Source organism: Tasmannia lanceolata, unplaced genomic scaffold (assembly GCF_043159265.1).
Source record: "Tasmannia lanceolata isolate RefF3 unplaced genomic scaffold, GAP_Taslan_0.1 ptg000008l, whole genome shotgun sequence".
NCBI lineage: Eukaryota > Viridiplantae > Streptophyta > Magnoliopsida > Canellales > Winteraceae > Tasmannia > Tasmannia lanceolata.
In genome coordinates this window covers 25,775,375-25,791,754 of record NW_027518685.1, presented here as the reverse complement: position 1 = coordinate 25,791,754, position 16,380 = coordinate 25,775,375, and the positions used below count along the sequence as shown (strand labels likewise).

Here is a 16,380-nt window from a genome sequence, read left to right as displayed (position 1 = left end):
GGACCCTAGAATTGATCATCAATATTAATCCCGACGGGACTGTTCGCCTAGTTGCTCTCCTTTAATTATTATTTTTTGCGGCATCTTCTTTAATCTCCATTCACCTTTTTCTTAAAAATCCAGAATTTCAGTTATCAGGACGAGCGCCATACCAACAAACCCCTACAAAAAAAAGAGAGATGCAACACCTGATGAAGACCTGAAACCAGGATTTTCAAGTGAAATAACACAGCACATATAAAAAACATTACCTTGCCAAGCTTCATAAAAATAAACAAACTTGAATTCCCCAAAACAACTTGCAACTAAAGAACTAAAGATCAACAGAGCCAGCGTTTACATTTGTTCCAGTTATATCCCAGCCAATGGTAGAGTATGAACTAAGAAAGAGGAATAATCAGTTTTAAAACTGTTTCGTTAGTAAAATTGTATTACTTCTGTAATCGAAATAGAAAATAAAAATAAAAATATATAGCTGTTTATTTTCAGAGAACCAAAACACCATTTCCACAAGCAGAAATCGGACTGAAATGATGGAACTTGGAGCTGTCTATTAACAAATAGTATCAAACAGTTTTGTAATCAGATCATACGGTTGGGTGTTGAAGCTGGACTGGATTTGGGCAATCCCTGTGCCAACTAAACTTTACATTTCTGCAATAAACCACACTTTTCTGTATTACAAGGATGGGTTTTGCCGATCCAAGAAAAATAATACAAGTGAAATGATGCTCTTACAATTGAAATAATTGTACAGCATAATAATGACCATTTTAATCTGACCTGGAAAATTACAACAGGTGGATTTCCTAATAATAACATAATATACAATATCAAATAACATAAATGGTGCCTATTGTGAATCTTCAGTTGGGGCCCTGTGATAAATAATTGTTTGGTCTGAACTTACCGCCGGATCTGCATGATACTGCCCATAAAAAGCATATATTCCCATAGAGATGATGCTCAGGACAACAAATCTCACCCAGGCCTCTTCGTGGAGCTACAAAATAACATCAAAGTGATTGCATCATCAGCCCAAATAACTCCATATGGTGATGATATGTAATGCATTGACCGTGGGGATTATTAAGGCAAAAATCAATCCCTTGGAGAAATAATATGTGGTCAGTAGCTAACATCCAAGACACATCAAAATCCTACAAGGACATGTCTGGCAGCCAGGAATTTTTTTTCATGATAAATTAGTCTCGAAGTGGTGAAAGAGGGGTAGGGTGGGTGTGAGATGGAGAGCGAGGCACAATTGAGATGCAGATGAGAAGTGGCTAAAAATCAAGAAAAAGTCGATCCTATTTTGAGTAGAGTTTTTTGTTTCCTGATTTTTAGCAAGTTCACACCACTTGGAGACACTAGTTCCCTGAATTTTAGCCAGTTCACTCACGCTACCCCTCCCACCCCTAGGAGACTAGTTTATCATGAAAAAAAATTCATGGTTGCTAAACGTGCCCTAAATGTGGGTCAGGGGCAGGGGCATATGCTAAACGTGCCCTAAATGTTCCCAGATAGCATTATTGTGGGCCAGGGGCATATGCTACGAGTTAGATTCAAGCATTGTAACATATAATCTCATGTGGCCTTTGCAACTATCAGTAGAATGGGGTTGAGGATTGCAAGAATGATCAGATTATTGAACTGGTTTTTGAGAAAAACTAGGATGAAGATTGCCAAGATTTTGTCGTGTGATCACATCTGCAATTTTTTGTTTGGGGTTTATTTCTGTCGATGTATTGGAGTTACCCTTCCTCATGACCGATCTGATAAATTCAAAAAACTTTATACTAAGTTCAAATTTTGACTGAGGTTTTTGAGTTTTACTAGGATGAAGATTGCCAAGATTTTGTCGTGTGATCACATCTGCAATTTTTTGTTTGGGGTTTATTTCTGTCAATGTATTGGAGTTACCCTTCCTCATGACCGATCTTTAACATTGGTCAGCTGATAAATTCTAAAACTAAGTTCAAATTTTGACCAATAATTCTTTTTTGGGTTTCTCGCATCTTATCGAAAACACGATGAATGGTACAACTTTGCTGTGAATACAACATTAATTATGGGCTCCTTAAGAGGCAAACCTGCGCAAATAAGAAGATGTTGAAAAAGATGGAGACAGCTGGCACAACCGGAACTCCAGGACAAGAAAAGCCAGGTGGATCTGTGTAGAACTGTAAGAGAAAAGAGACTGTTATAGAAAAAGAACTAGATGCAAATTTATATGCAATACAACAATAAATCATGTACATAGTTTCTTTATCAATAGGAAAAGAATAAGAAGAATATAAGAGTTTGCCTGGGGTTGAGATTCCTACCAAATTTAACTGTATTCTAATATTTATCTGAAATCTTAATGAGATACAACTTAGTATTTTTTTTTTCGAAATGAAGATAAAACTTAGTATTTGATGCCAAAATTCCTCACACGGTTCTCTGAAAATCTTTGCTAATCCTAAATGCAACAGGATTTATTTGTGATACGCTGATAACTTCCAACTTGCGCTTAAAAGAAATGGAAATCAGTATATAAGGCTTGAAATTCCTCACCAAGCAGATCCCTCCTACAAAGTTGTCTGCCTCACAGCTTCACAAGAGGAATTAAGTGATGTTTCTTTCAATTTTCAAAACCTAGAAACATTCTTGTGCTTCCTCAGACTGATAAAAAATCATTAAGTGCTTTACCAAGTCTCCTTTCTCTCCTCAGCTATAAGACTATCGTGTGATGCACCCTGATCAGTAAGGAATTTGGTAGGGATTCCTCATAAGAAGTGGCCAGGGGTAACAAGTAGAAACCCTATTCTAAAATCTGAAGGAGTTTCCGATAACTTTATTCAAGAATTATCTATATATTAACTTAACTACCCTAATTTACTTCTGACTGCATCAAGAAACATTTCTAATTCCTAAAACCGCCTATAACACAGACACACATACATATATAAATGGCCATTCCACCTCTAAACGCTATTATATACTATTTACTGGTACACCACTTCAAGAAGAAGAAAAAAGATGGAAAACAATCTACTAAAGAATTAGAGATTTAAGAAACATTTCTAATTCCTAAAACCGCTTATAACACAGACACACATACATATATAAATGGCCATTCCACCTCTAAACGCTATTATATACTATTTACTGGTACACCACTTCAAGAAGAAGAAAAAAGATGGAAAACAATCTACTAAAGAATTAGAGATTTAAGAAACATTTCTAATTCCTAAAACCGCTTATAACACAGACACACATACATATACAAATGGCCATTCCACCTCTAAACGCTATTATATACTATTTACTGGTACACCACTTCAAGAAGAAGAAAAAAGATGGAAAACAATCTACTAAAGAATTAGAGATTTAAGGGAGCAACTCCCTCCCTCCATACTCATCTCTCAAACATTGTCTCCAGTTTTCTGCAAAGTTTCCAACTTATTCGACTAGTTCCTGCCTCCTAGAAATCACCATCCACTGCCCAGTAATCCAATCAACCTTCAACAACCACAAGCATGGGACAAAAGCTTGTGCTTGAGTCCTTTCTGTTTGGGTCCTCAACAAACTAAATCATAGCGAATTCATAGGTTGAGAATGCTGCTCACTGCCTTCCAAGATGATTGGGAGATCTTCGTTTGGACGTGTTGCCTCTTTGCTTTTCATCTCTAAATGAAGAATGTGTGATTACTGGCCAAAACATTCTCTCCCGTGCAACTGGTCATGGTTGTGATCTGTCGGATTTGATATAGACTGATCCCTGCGCTTAGGAGTCGGACTGTTTAATTCTCAATGTTCTGTTTAGGCTTTTCTAATAGCTGGGGCTGCTTCATCTAGCTGGAGATTTTGGTTAGGATAAAGCCGAATACCATCTCGGATGAGTAGTCATGTAATACTGCCCTGGATATTCTCATAATCATCGTACGAGTAATGTTTCACATTTTTGAAGCACCTAAAAATGAAATTCTTCCTATTAAAGTGGTGCAAGAGAATCCATGAGCTTTTCCCTACTTCTTGGGATAAACCAGCTGCTGTAAGCAATGCTAACAGAGGAGCTTGATGATGAGAGAGAGAGAGAGAGAGAGAGAGAGAGAGAGAGAGAGAGAGAGAGAGAGAGGACAGAGATTAAGCAAGAGAGGAAGAGATGGCGGTGGTAGCTGGCCGTATAGTTCCTATTTTTTCTTTCAAGTAATAGTTATTTTTTCTTTTGTAAATAAATGGTCTAGGGGCCCAGAAACAAATTACTGCCGACGGAGGTGAAATGGCCACTTTTGGGGTTGGAATATCATTCCCCTACATGTAATCTAAATTTTAGCAACTGATTCCTAATGCCTAACACTGCTGTCTTATGCGAAATGCATACTCAAAAGGAAAAACTGAAAGGTTGCAGCAAATAAATCTCTGTGGGCCAAGCAGCACTTTAACAAAATCAAAATTGATGGAAATTCAAAATAAAATGATCAAGGGACATGGATTGCAGGGCATAGCACTTACTTGGCGACAACAAAGAGCAGCAATAGCTAGCACTGCTATCAAAACAGCTACCAGTGAAAAGATATATGAGGTATTGAAACGGTACGACAGCCCTACAACAAACCCACAACAGGCAACTGCAACAAGACAGATGACACCTTCATGCCAGGTAGAAATCCACCTCCGATAGACTTGACTTTCTGCCTTATCCCTCCAACGGAGGGTTATGACACAAGCCGAAACAACAGAATAGCCAGTCTGTACAGCAACCAAGACAAGTCTGTGAGAACACTCAAATGGAAAATAAAATACATAATTATTTTCAAGTAAATAGGAAAATGGTCAAGCACAAGATAACCTACTGAATATCAACCATAACATGATCAAATAACATAAAAAAGTCTTGCATGAGGTGTCAGAAAAGGTGAGAAACTATACCAGAGAGCCAACTGAAAGAATGTGTGAGAGTTCATGCACATTAAATAACCCTGCCAAGATGCCAGCAATCACACCGACCCAAATTTGAGAATGGATAGGTGTGTGACGTATAGGGTGTACTTTTGCAAAAATTGAAGGTAGTAAACCATCCCTTCCAAGTCCAAGATACAACCGAGACTGCGCACCAAAAGCAAACCCCTCATTAAGAATATAGACATTTTGCATGTTTTAAATTTCGGCCGAAATCTAAAATTTCAGATTTCTGAAAATTTCGGTTTGGATTTCAGAAATCTAGGCCAAAATGACCGAAATTTGAAAAAAAAAAAATCGGATTCAGTAGGGACTGAAACCGAAATTTAAATCCATGGTTCCATGTGAAAAAATTTCAAATAAGATTGAAGTCTGAAGTGCTCACCTGAACATATAAACCAACCAGTAGGGTTGTAGTAAGGCCTGCAATGCCACCTATGCTGATCAAGACAGTCATATATTTCAGCCCCTTTGCAGTAAAAGCTTCAGCCAGAGGAGCATCTTCACCAAGAAACTTGTATGGCACCATTCCAGTAATCACTAAGCAGACACCAATATACAATAATGCACAAATAAGAAGGCTTGCAAGGATGGCTATTGGTAAGTCCCTCTGAAATATAGAAATTACAAAGAATTGATGAAAGTGATTAAACTAATCCACTAATAGCAAAAATTAGAAATAAATGCAACGAAAGTGAAGTGCAAAAACATGCTTTGACCAAAAAATGGTACATTCACAGAACTAATTAACCATAATATGCCAAAAAGAACATTTACCATTCAAAAAAAAAAAAAAAAGCCAAGGAAAACACCAAATGCATCAAAAGATCTCGGACTTGGTACCTGTGGCTTTTTAGATTCTTCAGCTGAATTAGCCACCGCATCAAATCCAACATATGCAAAAAAGACTACAGTTGCTCCAGTAACAACAGCTTTGAAACCATTTGGAGCAAAAGGAGACCAATTTGATACATCCACTTCAAAGGCACCAACAATGATAACGAAAATAACAATTAGTACCTGCAGTATCAATGACACCATATGAGCTCCTTTAAGAAAGAAACTATGGAAGTTAAGTCAAATTTAACCATCACTCATCATCATTTATGTATCAGTTTTCATGATGATAGAACATTAATTAGATGAGGCTGATATTTAACATTTTAACAGACAAATTTGGAGATTGTAAAAAGTCAGAAGGTAGATTTAAGAGCACTAAGGATTTGATGAGACGGAAAAACAGGGCAAGCATCAGTGCAGTGGTTGGCATCTAAATCAGCATAGAGATCAACAAACTGACACTAGTTAAGGAATCAGTGAATCTCAAAAGTCGACATTGTAAATTTGAATGTAAAGCAACTAAAGTTGCAAACATATAAGCACATTATTGGGGACCGTCAACCTAAAGGAAGACCAAGGGGCCCACAACCATTGGTGTTGTCCATACAGCATCCAGCTTATGTGGGGCCCAACCCTCGTCCAGTTTGAAGACAAGTCCTATCAAGACTCTAGTTGTTTCTTTAAGTAGGACTTTGATTGCTTTAAGTTATTAATTTTTAAAATTCAGTTGCCCTTTAAGTTATTGGATCTAATCAGAACTTCAGTTGCCTTTTAAATTAAATTTAGAACTTAAGAGTCCTAGTTTAGTTTTACATTGTTTAGTTGTAGGGTTTTCTGTTTAAGGATAAGGATGTAACATCCATCCCCACAATTTTTTTATGAACGAATAAGAGCTTTAGCCTTTGCTGAGTGGACTCCAAAGCCCACAATGATATCATTATAAAGAGGGATTTGCCAGGGACAATCAGAGAAGGCATTTCGCAGCCGGGCTGTTGCATGTGAGAGCAGGCACACAGGCTTAGATTTCGTCTTATTCATTTAATTCATCTGAGGTGGCTGCTTTCTCATGCAGCAGTCCACCCACAAAATGCCTTCTGAGATGGTCCCTATCTTCATCTATAATGATATTTTTCAAAATATTGGGATAATTTTGGGTTTTATTTTTTATCAAAACGTGGCAAAAATCTCGATGTTTTTTAAAAAGTTGGAGATATTTGTGACTAACTTTTCTTCCTGCACAATGAATTTTTCTGTTGTCCTTTCTGAAATTTTCCTATGGTATTTCCTAAAACAAGTTCAGATACCAGCAGCCAAAGCCAATTGCTTGAAAAGAATGGAAATCTATATGGAAAACCTTCGCAACATGACATCACTATGGCAAAGAATTAGGACAAAAATCACGGTCCAATGCCCACAAGTTCCTACAGACAAATCAACTACCAATTTCATCTTGCAGAATCAATAATCTTTATTGTTGTTTCTTTTCAAAAAAAAAAAACTTGTTGTTCCACCAAATGTTTTGCGTCAGTATTATCATTGGCTTCCCATGGGTGTGGCACTAACAGAGTGACACTCACATGGAATGCAACTGAATCTAACAATTCATAAGACGCCAAGATGGTCTCTGGACTTCATTACATATTCAAGAGTGGTAGAGGACCCTGCTAATTATTCTTTGATGTGATGCAAAATTTTACCCAGCAAGCTCCTAAGGTTCCCAAGAATCACCCGTGAGCCTCCGGGATCGCACCATTCTTCCTCTAGCTTGACTGAGTTAGAGAGATGGCTGTGACGGCTAATGCATGGTGACCAATGGATACCAGCCTAACCTAATCCAGTTCCCTATGCATGTAACAATCTCCACCCGTCACTACTTCATATAAATCAAGTACAAAATTGCATCTATATATGATAGTCTCAGCACACACACACACACACACACATACACACACAAATATATATGTGTGTGTGTGATAAGTCTCAATAGTTAGATGATTCAATATAAGAAATTCAGGTGATGGATATAACTTGTTCAAAAACAAATATTTATGTTGACGGAAATATGTAGGCTTAAATAATATAATAATTTCATATGCTTAAAGAATATAATAATTTCTATCATCCTTGGTAACCGAGTGGTAGAGTATTGGAGAGGGAGGTCATGGGCTCTACGAGTAGGTTGTTAGGTTTTGGTATTCTACCTACCCACAAAAAATGGTATGAGTTAGTAAATAGCATTGGAGATTAACAAGCAGTACCTTTGTTGCAGTCATAAACGAGTTCACAATGGATGATTCGCCAACACCTTGGCATAGAATTATAGTTAAAAGAACAAGCAGAATGGGAGCCAAAAGGTTGATGGATAGAACTCCTCCAAATAGCTCTTTGCCATGTCCAATCCAGCTCGGAAAACTATCCTTCAAAAAGGGAATGAGCTCCAATACTGTCACTACATAGCTTGCTAAGCTCCGTGCTATGCTAGCTGCCGCAATATGGTAGTCGAGCATTAGTTGTGCGAAAACAAGAAAAGCAGTGAGTTCATTAAATGCGGCATAGGAATACATGTATGCTCCACCAACGACGGCAGGAAAACGTGATGACAGCTCAGCATAGCACAATGCATTCAGCACACATGCTGCTCCAGCAAGTATAAAACTAATTGTGACACCTGCATTGAAGCATATGATAATGAGGACCGTAAGGAGACAAACCAATCAAACAAAGCAGGAGAGATTCTAGGATAATAGTGTGTGTGTGTGTGTGTGAGAGAGAGAGAGAGAGAGAGAGAGAGAGAGAGAGAGAGAGAGAGAGAGAGAGAGAGAGAGAGAGAGAGAGAGAGAGAGGAACATGAAATATGTGAGTTTTACTATATGAATTTAACAGGGTTTCTTAGCTTCCACACTTCACATGAATGGCATTATCAGACAAGAATTTGGATGCCTTTTTTTTTAATGGCTGCAATTTCATTCAAAGAAAAAAAAGGAGGAGACCAAGATAGTCGACCCCAAAGTACAAGATAAAAAGCAAAAGAGATACAACAGAATAAAAACAATACAATCAATCATGGGGGGAGGAAATAAAACATTTCCATGCCCGGCCTCCCCACACGAGCTAGACTATCTGCCACAAGAATTTGGATGCTATTTCCCTTTCAACATTGCCCAAGAAATTAAATTGCAATGCCACCTCCCCACGTCACCACAAACCACAGCCAAACAGCAATGCAACTAAAACCAAATTAAAGATTCGGAGCCAGATCACCCCCTCTCTATTGCAATGAATCAGCTAACAGATAACAAAAGACATTCCGAAGACAAAAAATGACAAATGAAACAGCTGTCTTTTTTGGGAAACAACTCATGACTTCTTGTAAAACGACGACGGGTAGGCCATAAGTTCCAAAAAAAAAAGAGGGAACAAAAGCACAACAGAAATAATGAATTTAATTACAAAAAAGGAAAAAATCTCTATAAGAGCAATGTAGTACTGCCAGATTGAGAACAACACGACTAGTTTGTATATCGAAGTGTAAATAACAACTGGAAAATATCCAGACACATTAAAATTGTAAACAAAACAATAATCCAAAACATATGAACGATAACTCGAATGGTGAACATTGACTCGACCTGTAAATCACAATAATCCAAAATATATGAACATTGACTCGACCTGTAAATAACAATAACTCAAAATATCTGAACAAAGAATTCACATGCAAATAACGGAAATAATTCAACATACCCAAAGATTAATGATACGCATGTTTTCATGGTCAAGGAGTCTAGGTCGTTGGGTATGGGGTATTATCCACGTGTCAAGTATGGAAAGTTACTTGTAGTGGTGGGAGTGTGTTGGGATAAGTCATTTGGATCAGTAAGAGGGAGGGAGTAGGAATATCTCTATAGATATGATAAGTATGGCTTGGTAGGTTGATAGGTATAGGTCTCTTTCTGTGACTTATCTAGTAGGAGTCTATTACCTACTAGGAGTCTATTACGGGTTTGTGTTTTCTATGTATTTAAAAACAATTATTCAATGAAGGATGGACATCTTGCAAGCATTACTTTCTTTTCTTGTCAATTGGAGAGTATAGGCTCCTCTCTGATAGAGCCTAAGCTGTCTTGTTCCTTCTTCTTCAAGATTAGGCGATCGCGTAGGAAGACTCTTAACAACTTGGCATTAGATACATTGGATCCTATGGCTAACGGATGGCAAAACCATTTGGTGGAAGGAGATAACTTCAAGGAGATTGCCTCACGGCTGCAACTTGGCATTAGGTGTTTTGTACTTTCTATTTTCTTTCTCTGTAGCTGACCTGCTCGGTCAGTCCTGTACATTCTTTTTCTTTCATCAACGATTCATTGCTATGCCAGAGAGAGAGAGAGAGAGAGAGAGAGAGAGAGAGAGAGAGAGAGAGAGAGAGAGAGAGAGAGAGTAATATAGTCTTGATTCGTTGGAGGGTTTTAGCAAAACCAGAATTACCCGATGAAGGTGAGGCATGCAATTTGACGATAATTTTATGCTACAGCCTACAGTGATGTGGATCCCACATATAACCACCCTTTATAATATAAGAGCACTCCCTTCAAAGAATACCGATCTTAACCAACCTCTCATTGTTGGAGACATTGAATCAATTTTCCAATTACTGGATTGGCTTTATAATTACCGGATTGGCTTTGTGATCAACTTGAACGTCCTCAACCCATTGAGACACCAGTGAAGAAATTGCTGACAACTTGTCTTCCTCATGCTTTTGTGATAAAGCATTCTCCACGAGATTCTCCTTCCCCCTCTGGTATTCGAGCGGTAGTCCACTGCTCCACTAAATATTTCAGACTTCTTTGATCGCTTCATATGGTAAACTAACGTACAAGAAGATAATGCCTCCATTTTTAAACCGCAAAGATCGCCACCAACATCCATTTCAAAAAAAAAAAAGCTCACCACCAACATCTCTCGTAGGTTGAGAGAGCTGTTGTTGTGCCACGTGTTGCTTGACTAAAGAAGGCAAGCGATTGACCTTCTTGCATCAAGACTACTCCAACTCCTATACTGGAAGAATCACGCTCTATGATGAAGGATTTAGAGAAATCCGGTAGGGCTAAGATGGGCAATTTTGATAAGGCTTACTTCAAGGACAAAAATGCATGTTCAACATCGTCATTCTACGCAAAGGCATCCTTCTTGAGTAATGCCGAGAGTGGAGATGTGATTCCTGCATAATTCTTCATAAATTTCCTATAATATGCTGATAATAGTCATTCCAAGCAAAGACATCCTTCTTGAGTAATGCCAAGAGTGGTGTGATTCCTCCGTAATTCTTTATAAATTTTCTATAACGTGCTGATAATACCAAAAATCCCCTCAGAGCTCTAGGTGTCTTGGGTCTAGGTCACTGTAATATGGTCAACACCTTATCTGGGTTCAACCATTACCCCATGCTCCGATATTATGTAACCAAGATAGCCAATATCAATCTGGCCAAATTGATACCTGGAAGGTTTTGCATAAAGCGTATGTGTTTTTAATATTGAGAACATCATTCTTAAGGGACATAAATGCTCATCCATTGTATGGCTGCACACCAAAACGCAATCAAAGAAAACCAATACAGATTTTCTCAAATAAGAGCGAAAAATTTCATTTGAATGCCAGGCATTGGTGAGCACCTAGGCGACCGTGTATAGAGTCTAAGGTGTCTTCTTCCTTCTTCTTCAAGATTGGGTGAGTGAGTAGGAAGAGCTGTAACAATTATATTCTTTGATATCATGATCCACATCTGAAAGCAGCCATGATAAAGTCATTCCATCAAAGAGTTCGAAAAAAAGAAGCTAAAACCATCTCTAACTATCTGAAGTCACATCCAAAATGCTGAAAGAACTAAGCGGAGATCGAATAATCATAAACAATGCATCCGAGAAACAGTATCGTTAGAGAATGAGAAGAAGAGAAAAAAAAAGAAGTGAAGCCCACTTCCCTTTACTTTGATATATATAGAAAGAGAACATACAAATGACCACTATACCCTTAGGCTACGTAATACACCTTCTAATACCTTCCAACAAGTATAATAAGAACGAGAGATCTTTCTCAATCAATCCCTTTGCCCCTCATATTTCGTGTCTGAATTTCTTCATTTGGAGTCAGGGTTCTTCAACTTATTTACCTATTTATTCATTTTCTTTGATTCTTTATTTTTGTCCGATAAGTTCCATAGGGTTGACTCGCTACAATCTGATGCATTTTCTCATCAGGCCAAATTAATTCAATCAAAAGTACTATGTGAAATCTTCGGTTTTTTCCCAACTTCAAATGACATCAATCGAACAAAAATGAATCAGAATTATCCAGGACAGTACAAGAAAAAGATATTCAAAACCCTAGAGTAGACCAAACAGAAGAGAAAAAAAAAATATTACCAGGTCCAGCATCACGTGCGACGGTTCCTGTTACGACGAAGATTCCGGCGCCGATCGAAGCTCCGATCCCGAGTAGTACGAGATCGGAGAGACCGAGACGGCGAACAAGGCCTTCTCCGGTGGCGGGACTGGTTTGATGACCGGAGGAACCGGTTAGGGTTTTGGCTCTGAGTGCAGAGTTACAGAAATTCGAGAACCATGAAGAAGAAGAAGAAGAAGATGGGATGTTTTTCATCTCTCTCGCTCTTTCCGCGGTTTTAGGCGAAAGAGAGAGATTAATCGGCTCTATTAAAGTCTAATCTAGTGTCGGAATTTCAATATAGGGCTAGGGCGGCAAGAAGTGGGGGCCATTTGATCTCAACGGAGAAGATATTTGGGCCCACGTCTTACATCTTCTGATTTTGATCGGACGGTAAGAAGAAACTCTTACATCTTTCATGATCAAATGATCCAAGCCGTTCAATCAAGAGCTGGCAATTGGTTGAGGGAATGTTATCTCGGGTTGGGCTAGGCTTGGGGTCAACCCGACCCGATCCGTCCGGAAATGCACCACTAGATATGACCCACGTGGTGTAAGGTTAGAGTGTGAAGGTGACTAAAATGTGTTCCACAGGAGCCTTACCAATAATAGCATATGGTTCGTTGGGCCTCCCGTATAATCTCAGGTCAGGCCCATTTGCTCTTGGCCCATTCTCTCTCTCTCTCTCTCTCAACACCTTTTCTGCTTACTTAACAGAAGAAGTGAAAGGGAGAGGCAGAGAGACACCCGCTCGAGGGTTTCCCTTCTCTTCCCAAACTGCCTCTCTCTCTCTCTCTCTCTCTCTCTCTCTCTCCCTCCCCATGTCCCTGTAATCCTTCATCTTCAAAACCTCCTTCGCTTTCCCATTCTCCAACTATCCAACAATAAACAACCATCTTAATTCGTAGCTCCAAAAGGCAAAATATTTGTAGAATTCTAGATGACCAAAACCCTAGCTATTACCTGTCAGCTCTTCTTCACAGATTTCCTCTTCGCCGCCTCAATAAAAAAAAAATACAAAAGAAAAGAGAGATAAAGATTAGTCAATTCCATCCTTCCAGTCGTGTATTGTATGCTATCTACTCTATATAATCCCTAATTTCCATCTGTATCGAAATAATTCAACTATAATTTATTGATTAGGGTTTTCGAATTTTTATCTCTTTCCCTATTCTATTTCTTTGGATTGTCAAATGAGTCGGAGGGTTAGGCGAAAAGGTGCTCAATCCAAGGACAAGGTAATATCTCAAACTTATTCCGAGATTAGTTATTCCGAAACATCTCATTTAGAGACAAAAAGAGAGCTCGATTGGACGAGTCTCCCTGATGACACAGTCCTTCAGCTTTTCTCATACCTAAATTACCGAGACCGAGCAAACCTAGCATCAACCTGTAAGACTTTTAGGGTTTTGGGTTCTTCACCTTGTCTTTGGAACTCTCTAGATCTCCGTGCTCACAAATGCGATCCCTCAATCGCATCCTCTCTCGCATCTCGATGTTCGAAGTTACAGAAACTTAGGTTTCGTGGATCCGATGCTGCAAACGCGATAATGAATCTCCAAGCGAGAGATCTGAGAGAAATTAGTGGAGATTTTTGTAGGGATATTACTGATGCTACTCTGTCTGTAATGGCGGCTCGGCATGAGGCCTTGGAGAGCCTTCAGATTGGGCCGGATTTTTGTGAGAAGATTAGTAGTGATGCGATAAAGGCGGTGGGACTTTGTTGTCCTAGGTTGAAAAGGTTGAGGATTTCAGGAGTTAGGGAGATTGATGGAGACGCTATAAATGCGTTGGCCAATTGTTGTAAGCAGTTGGGTGAGATTGGGTTCATGGATTGTGTCAATGTTGATGAGGCAGCATTGGGGAATTTGATGTCAGTTCGATTTTTATCAGTTGCGGGTACGAGAAACATGAAATGGAGTTCAGTTTCACTGTTTTTAGGTAAATTGCCTAACTTGGTTGGTGTAGATGTCTCAAGAACTGATATCAATTCAACTGCTGTTTCAAGATTGCTGTCATCAGCGCAAAGATTGAAGGTTTTGTGTGCGCTGAATTGCCCGATTCTCGAAGAGGAAGGTAATTATGGAGTTTATAATGTTAAGGGAAAGTTGTTTATTGCTCTTTTTACTGATATTTTTAAAGGGTTAGCTTCGTTATTTGCCGATATCACGAGGGAAGAAAGGAATGTGTTTTGGGATTGGAGAAATTCGAAGAATGTTGATAAAGATTTAAATGATGTTATGAATTGGCTTGAATGGGTTCTCTCACATTCGCTCCTCCGTGTCGCGGAGAGTAATCCCCCGGGATTGGATAGTTTCTGGTTAAGTCAAGGTGCGACATTGTTATTGAGTTTAATGCAGAGCTTGCAAGAGGATGTTCAAGAGAGAGCAGCAACTGGACTTGCGACATTTGTTGTTATTGATGATGAAAATGCTACTGTTGATCGTGGGAGGGCGGAGGCGGTCATGCGGGATGGTGGAATACATCTGCTTTTAGACCTTGCTAGATCTTGTCGGGAGGGTGTCCAATCCGAAGCTGCAAAGGTAAGGTTATGGACATACTTTTAAATTTTGGCCGAAATCTTAAATTTCGGCCAAAATATTTCTGTTTCAGTTTGGACCGAAACCGAAAGTACATTGAATTGGAGTTTTACATGTTTTCCCTGAAATTTCAACCGAGTTGAAATTTTGTCTTTAACCAACCAAAACCGACATGTAAAACCCCGGTTAAAAAAAGGGCGGCCCAGTGCACGAGGCTCCCGCCATTGCGGGGTATGGGGAGGGCTAGATGTACTCAGCCTTACCCCTGCTTTGCAAAGAGGCTGTTTCCGTGACTCGAACCCATGACCACCAGGTCACAATGGAGCAACCTTACCGTTGCGCCAAGGTCCGCCCTCTATTTAAAACCCTGGTTACGGATTTATTATTCAACAGAGTCACATGCTTTATTTTGGCTTTGTGTTAGTAGAGTTAGTTTAGTTCCATTGTTTTGAAGGTGGGGATTTTAAATGTGCAGGCTATAGCAAACTTGTCTGTGAATGCCAAAGTTGCAAAAGCTGTTGCTGAAGAAGGCGGAATAAGTATACTTGCTAATCTAGCTAGGTCCATGAACAGATTGGTTGCTGAAGAAGCTGCTGGAGGACTTTGGAATCTTTCAGTGGGACAGGAGCACAAGGTTCTTTATAGTGTGGATTCTCTCTGTGTTATGTTCTTTATATAGTTACAGGTTATAACTTATTAGGTATTGGTTTCAGGGTGCCATTGCAGACGTAGGCGGTGTAAAAGCTCTCGTGGATCTTATTTTCAAGTGGCCCTCTGGTGGTGATGGAGTTCTTGTGCGTTTCTCCCTCTCAAATGTGTAATTTTTGTGTTTTATTAGTAGTTGGACTAGACCCTAGACTCTAGAGTGCATTTTTTTTCTTGTTTTCTTTTTAATTTTGAGGTGGTGATGGTCCCACTTGTTTGCTTTGTATACCTTAATAGGAACGTGCGGCGGGAGCACTTGCTAATTTAGCAGCTGATGACAAATGTAGCATAGAGGTTGCAATGGCAGGTGGGGTCCATGCTTTGGTGTTGCTTGCTCGGTCGTGCAAGTTTGATGGAGTGCAAGAGCAGGTATATTGATGCTCTTTCCTTTTTTTTTTCTACCTAATATTCTCCTGCACTATACACTTAACTGCATTTCGTATTTGCTCCAAGCCCCTAACCAAGCATATCAATCAATCTAGGTAGAGATGTAGTGTACTTAATAACAAAGGGCACCTCTTAATCCTTTCCCTATTGCGTTTTTGCTAATTGACTTGGATATTTACTTGCTTTTGTTTTATTTTTATCTGTGGGGGTGCTGATTTTATTAACCTCTGGTTCACGGGATGGTCTTCCTGTTGGTATTCACACATTGCATTATGCATTTACGTGGGTTGAAATGGTGTAAACCTGGAAATGAGAGCTTAACTTTGGTGTCTCTCTCTCCAACTCATCTTATAGTCATGGTTTTAAATTTCCACCAAAACCGGCATGAAACAACCAAAATATTGTCATGTCCATCTCCACCGAAACCAAAACACATATCGAAACCAAAACCATAAGTGCATTAGTGGATACTATATCATTACGTGTTGCATAATTATATTTATACGAATCCTATATT

General features: G+C 39.0%; 2 protein-coding genes across 3 annotated transcripts in view; one reads left to right on the top strand and one right to left on the bottom strand.

The window, feature by feature from the left end:
• Positions 1-531: 531 nt before the first annotated feature.
• On the bottom strand, positions 532-12,516 carry LOC143884970 (cationic amino acid transporter 9, chloroplastic-like). Of its 2 annotated transcripts, XM_077388871.1 has the most exons (9): positions 12,213-12,516; positions 8,046-8,455; positions 5,791-5,967; positions 5,333-5,557; positions 4,918-5,094; positions 4,501-4,737; positions 2,094-2,183; positions 911-1,003; positions 532-654 (listed from the first exon to the last, which is right to left on the bottom strand). In XM_077388871.1, exons 1-9 carry the CDS (start codon positions 12,445-12,447, stop codon positions 640-642), a joined length of 1,659 nt encoding a protein of 552 aa, XP_077244986.1. In that variant the 5' UTR covers positions 12,448-12,516; the 3' UTR covers positions 532-639. The 2 variants fall into 2 exon arrangements, with proteins under 2 accessions (XP_077244986.1, XP_077244985.1); XM_077388870.1 differs by having other exon boundaries at positions 532-1,003; positions 12,213-12,515.
• Positions 12,517-12,949: 433 nt separating this feature from the next.
• The window catches only part of LOC143884969 (protein ARABIDILLO 1-like), a 28,463-nt gene continuing 25,032 nt past the window's right edge, over positions 12,950-16,380 (top strand). The window contains exons 1-4 of the mRNA XM_077388869.1: positions 12,950-14,774; positions 15,247-15,405; positions 15,485-15,565; positions 15,714-15,845. Coding sequence (XP_077244984.1) covers positions 13,425-14,774; positions 15,247-15,405; positions 15,485-15,565; positions 15,714-15,845 — 1,722 coding nt within the window. The 5' untranslated portion in view covers positions 12,950-13,424. The remainder of the gene's footprint in view (positions 14,775-15,246; positions 15,406-15,484; positions 15,566-15,713; positions 15,846-16,380) is intronic.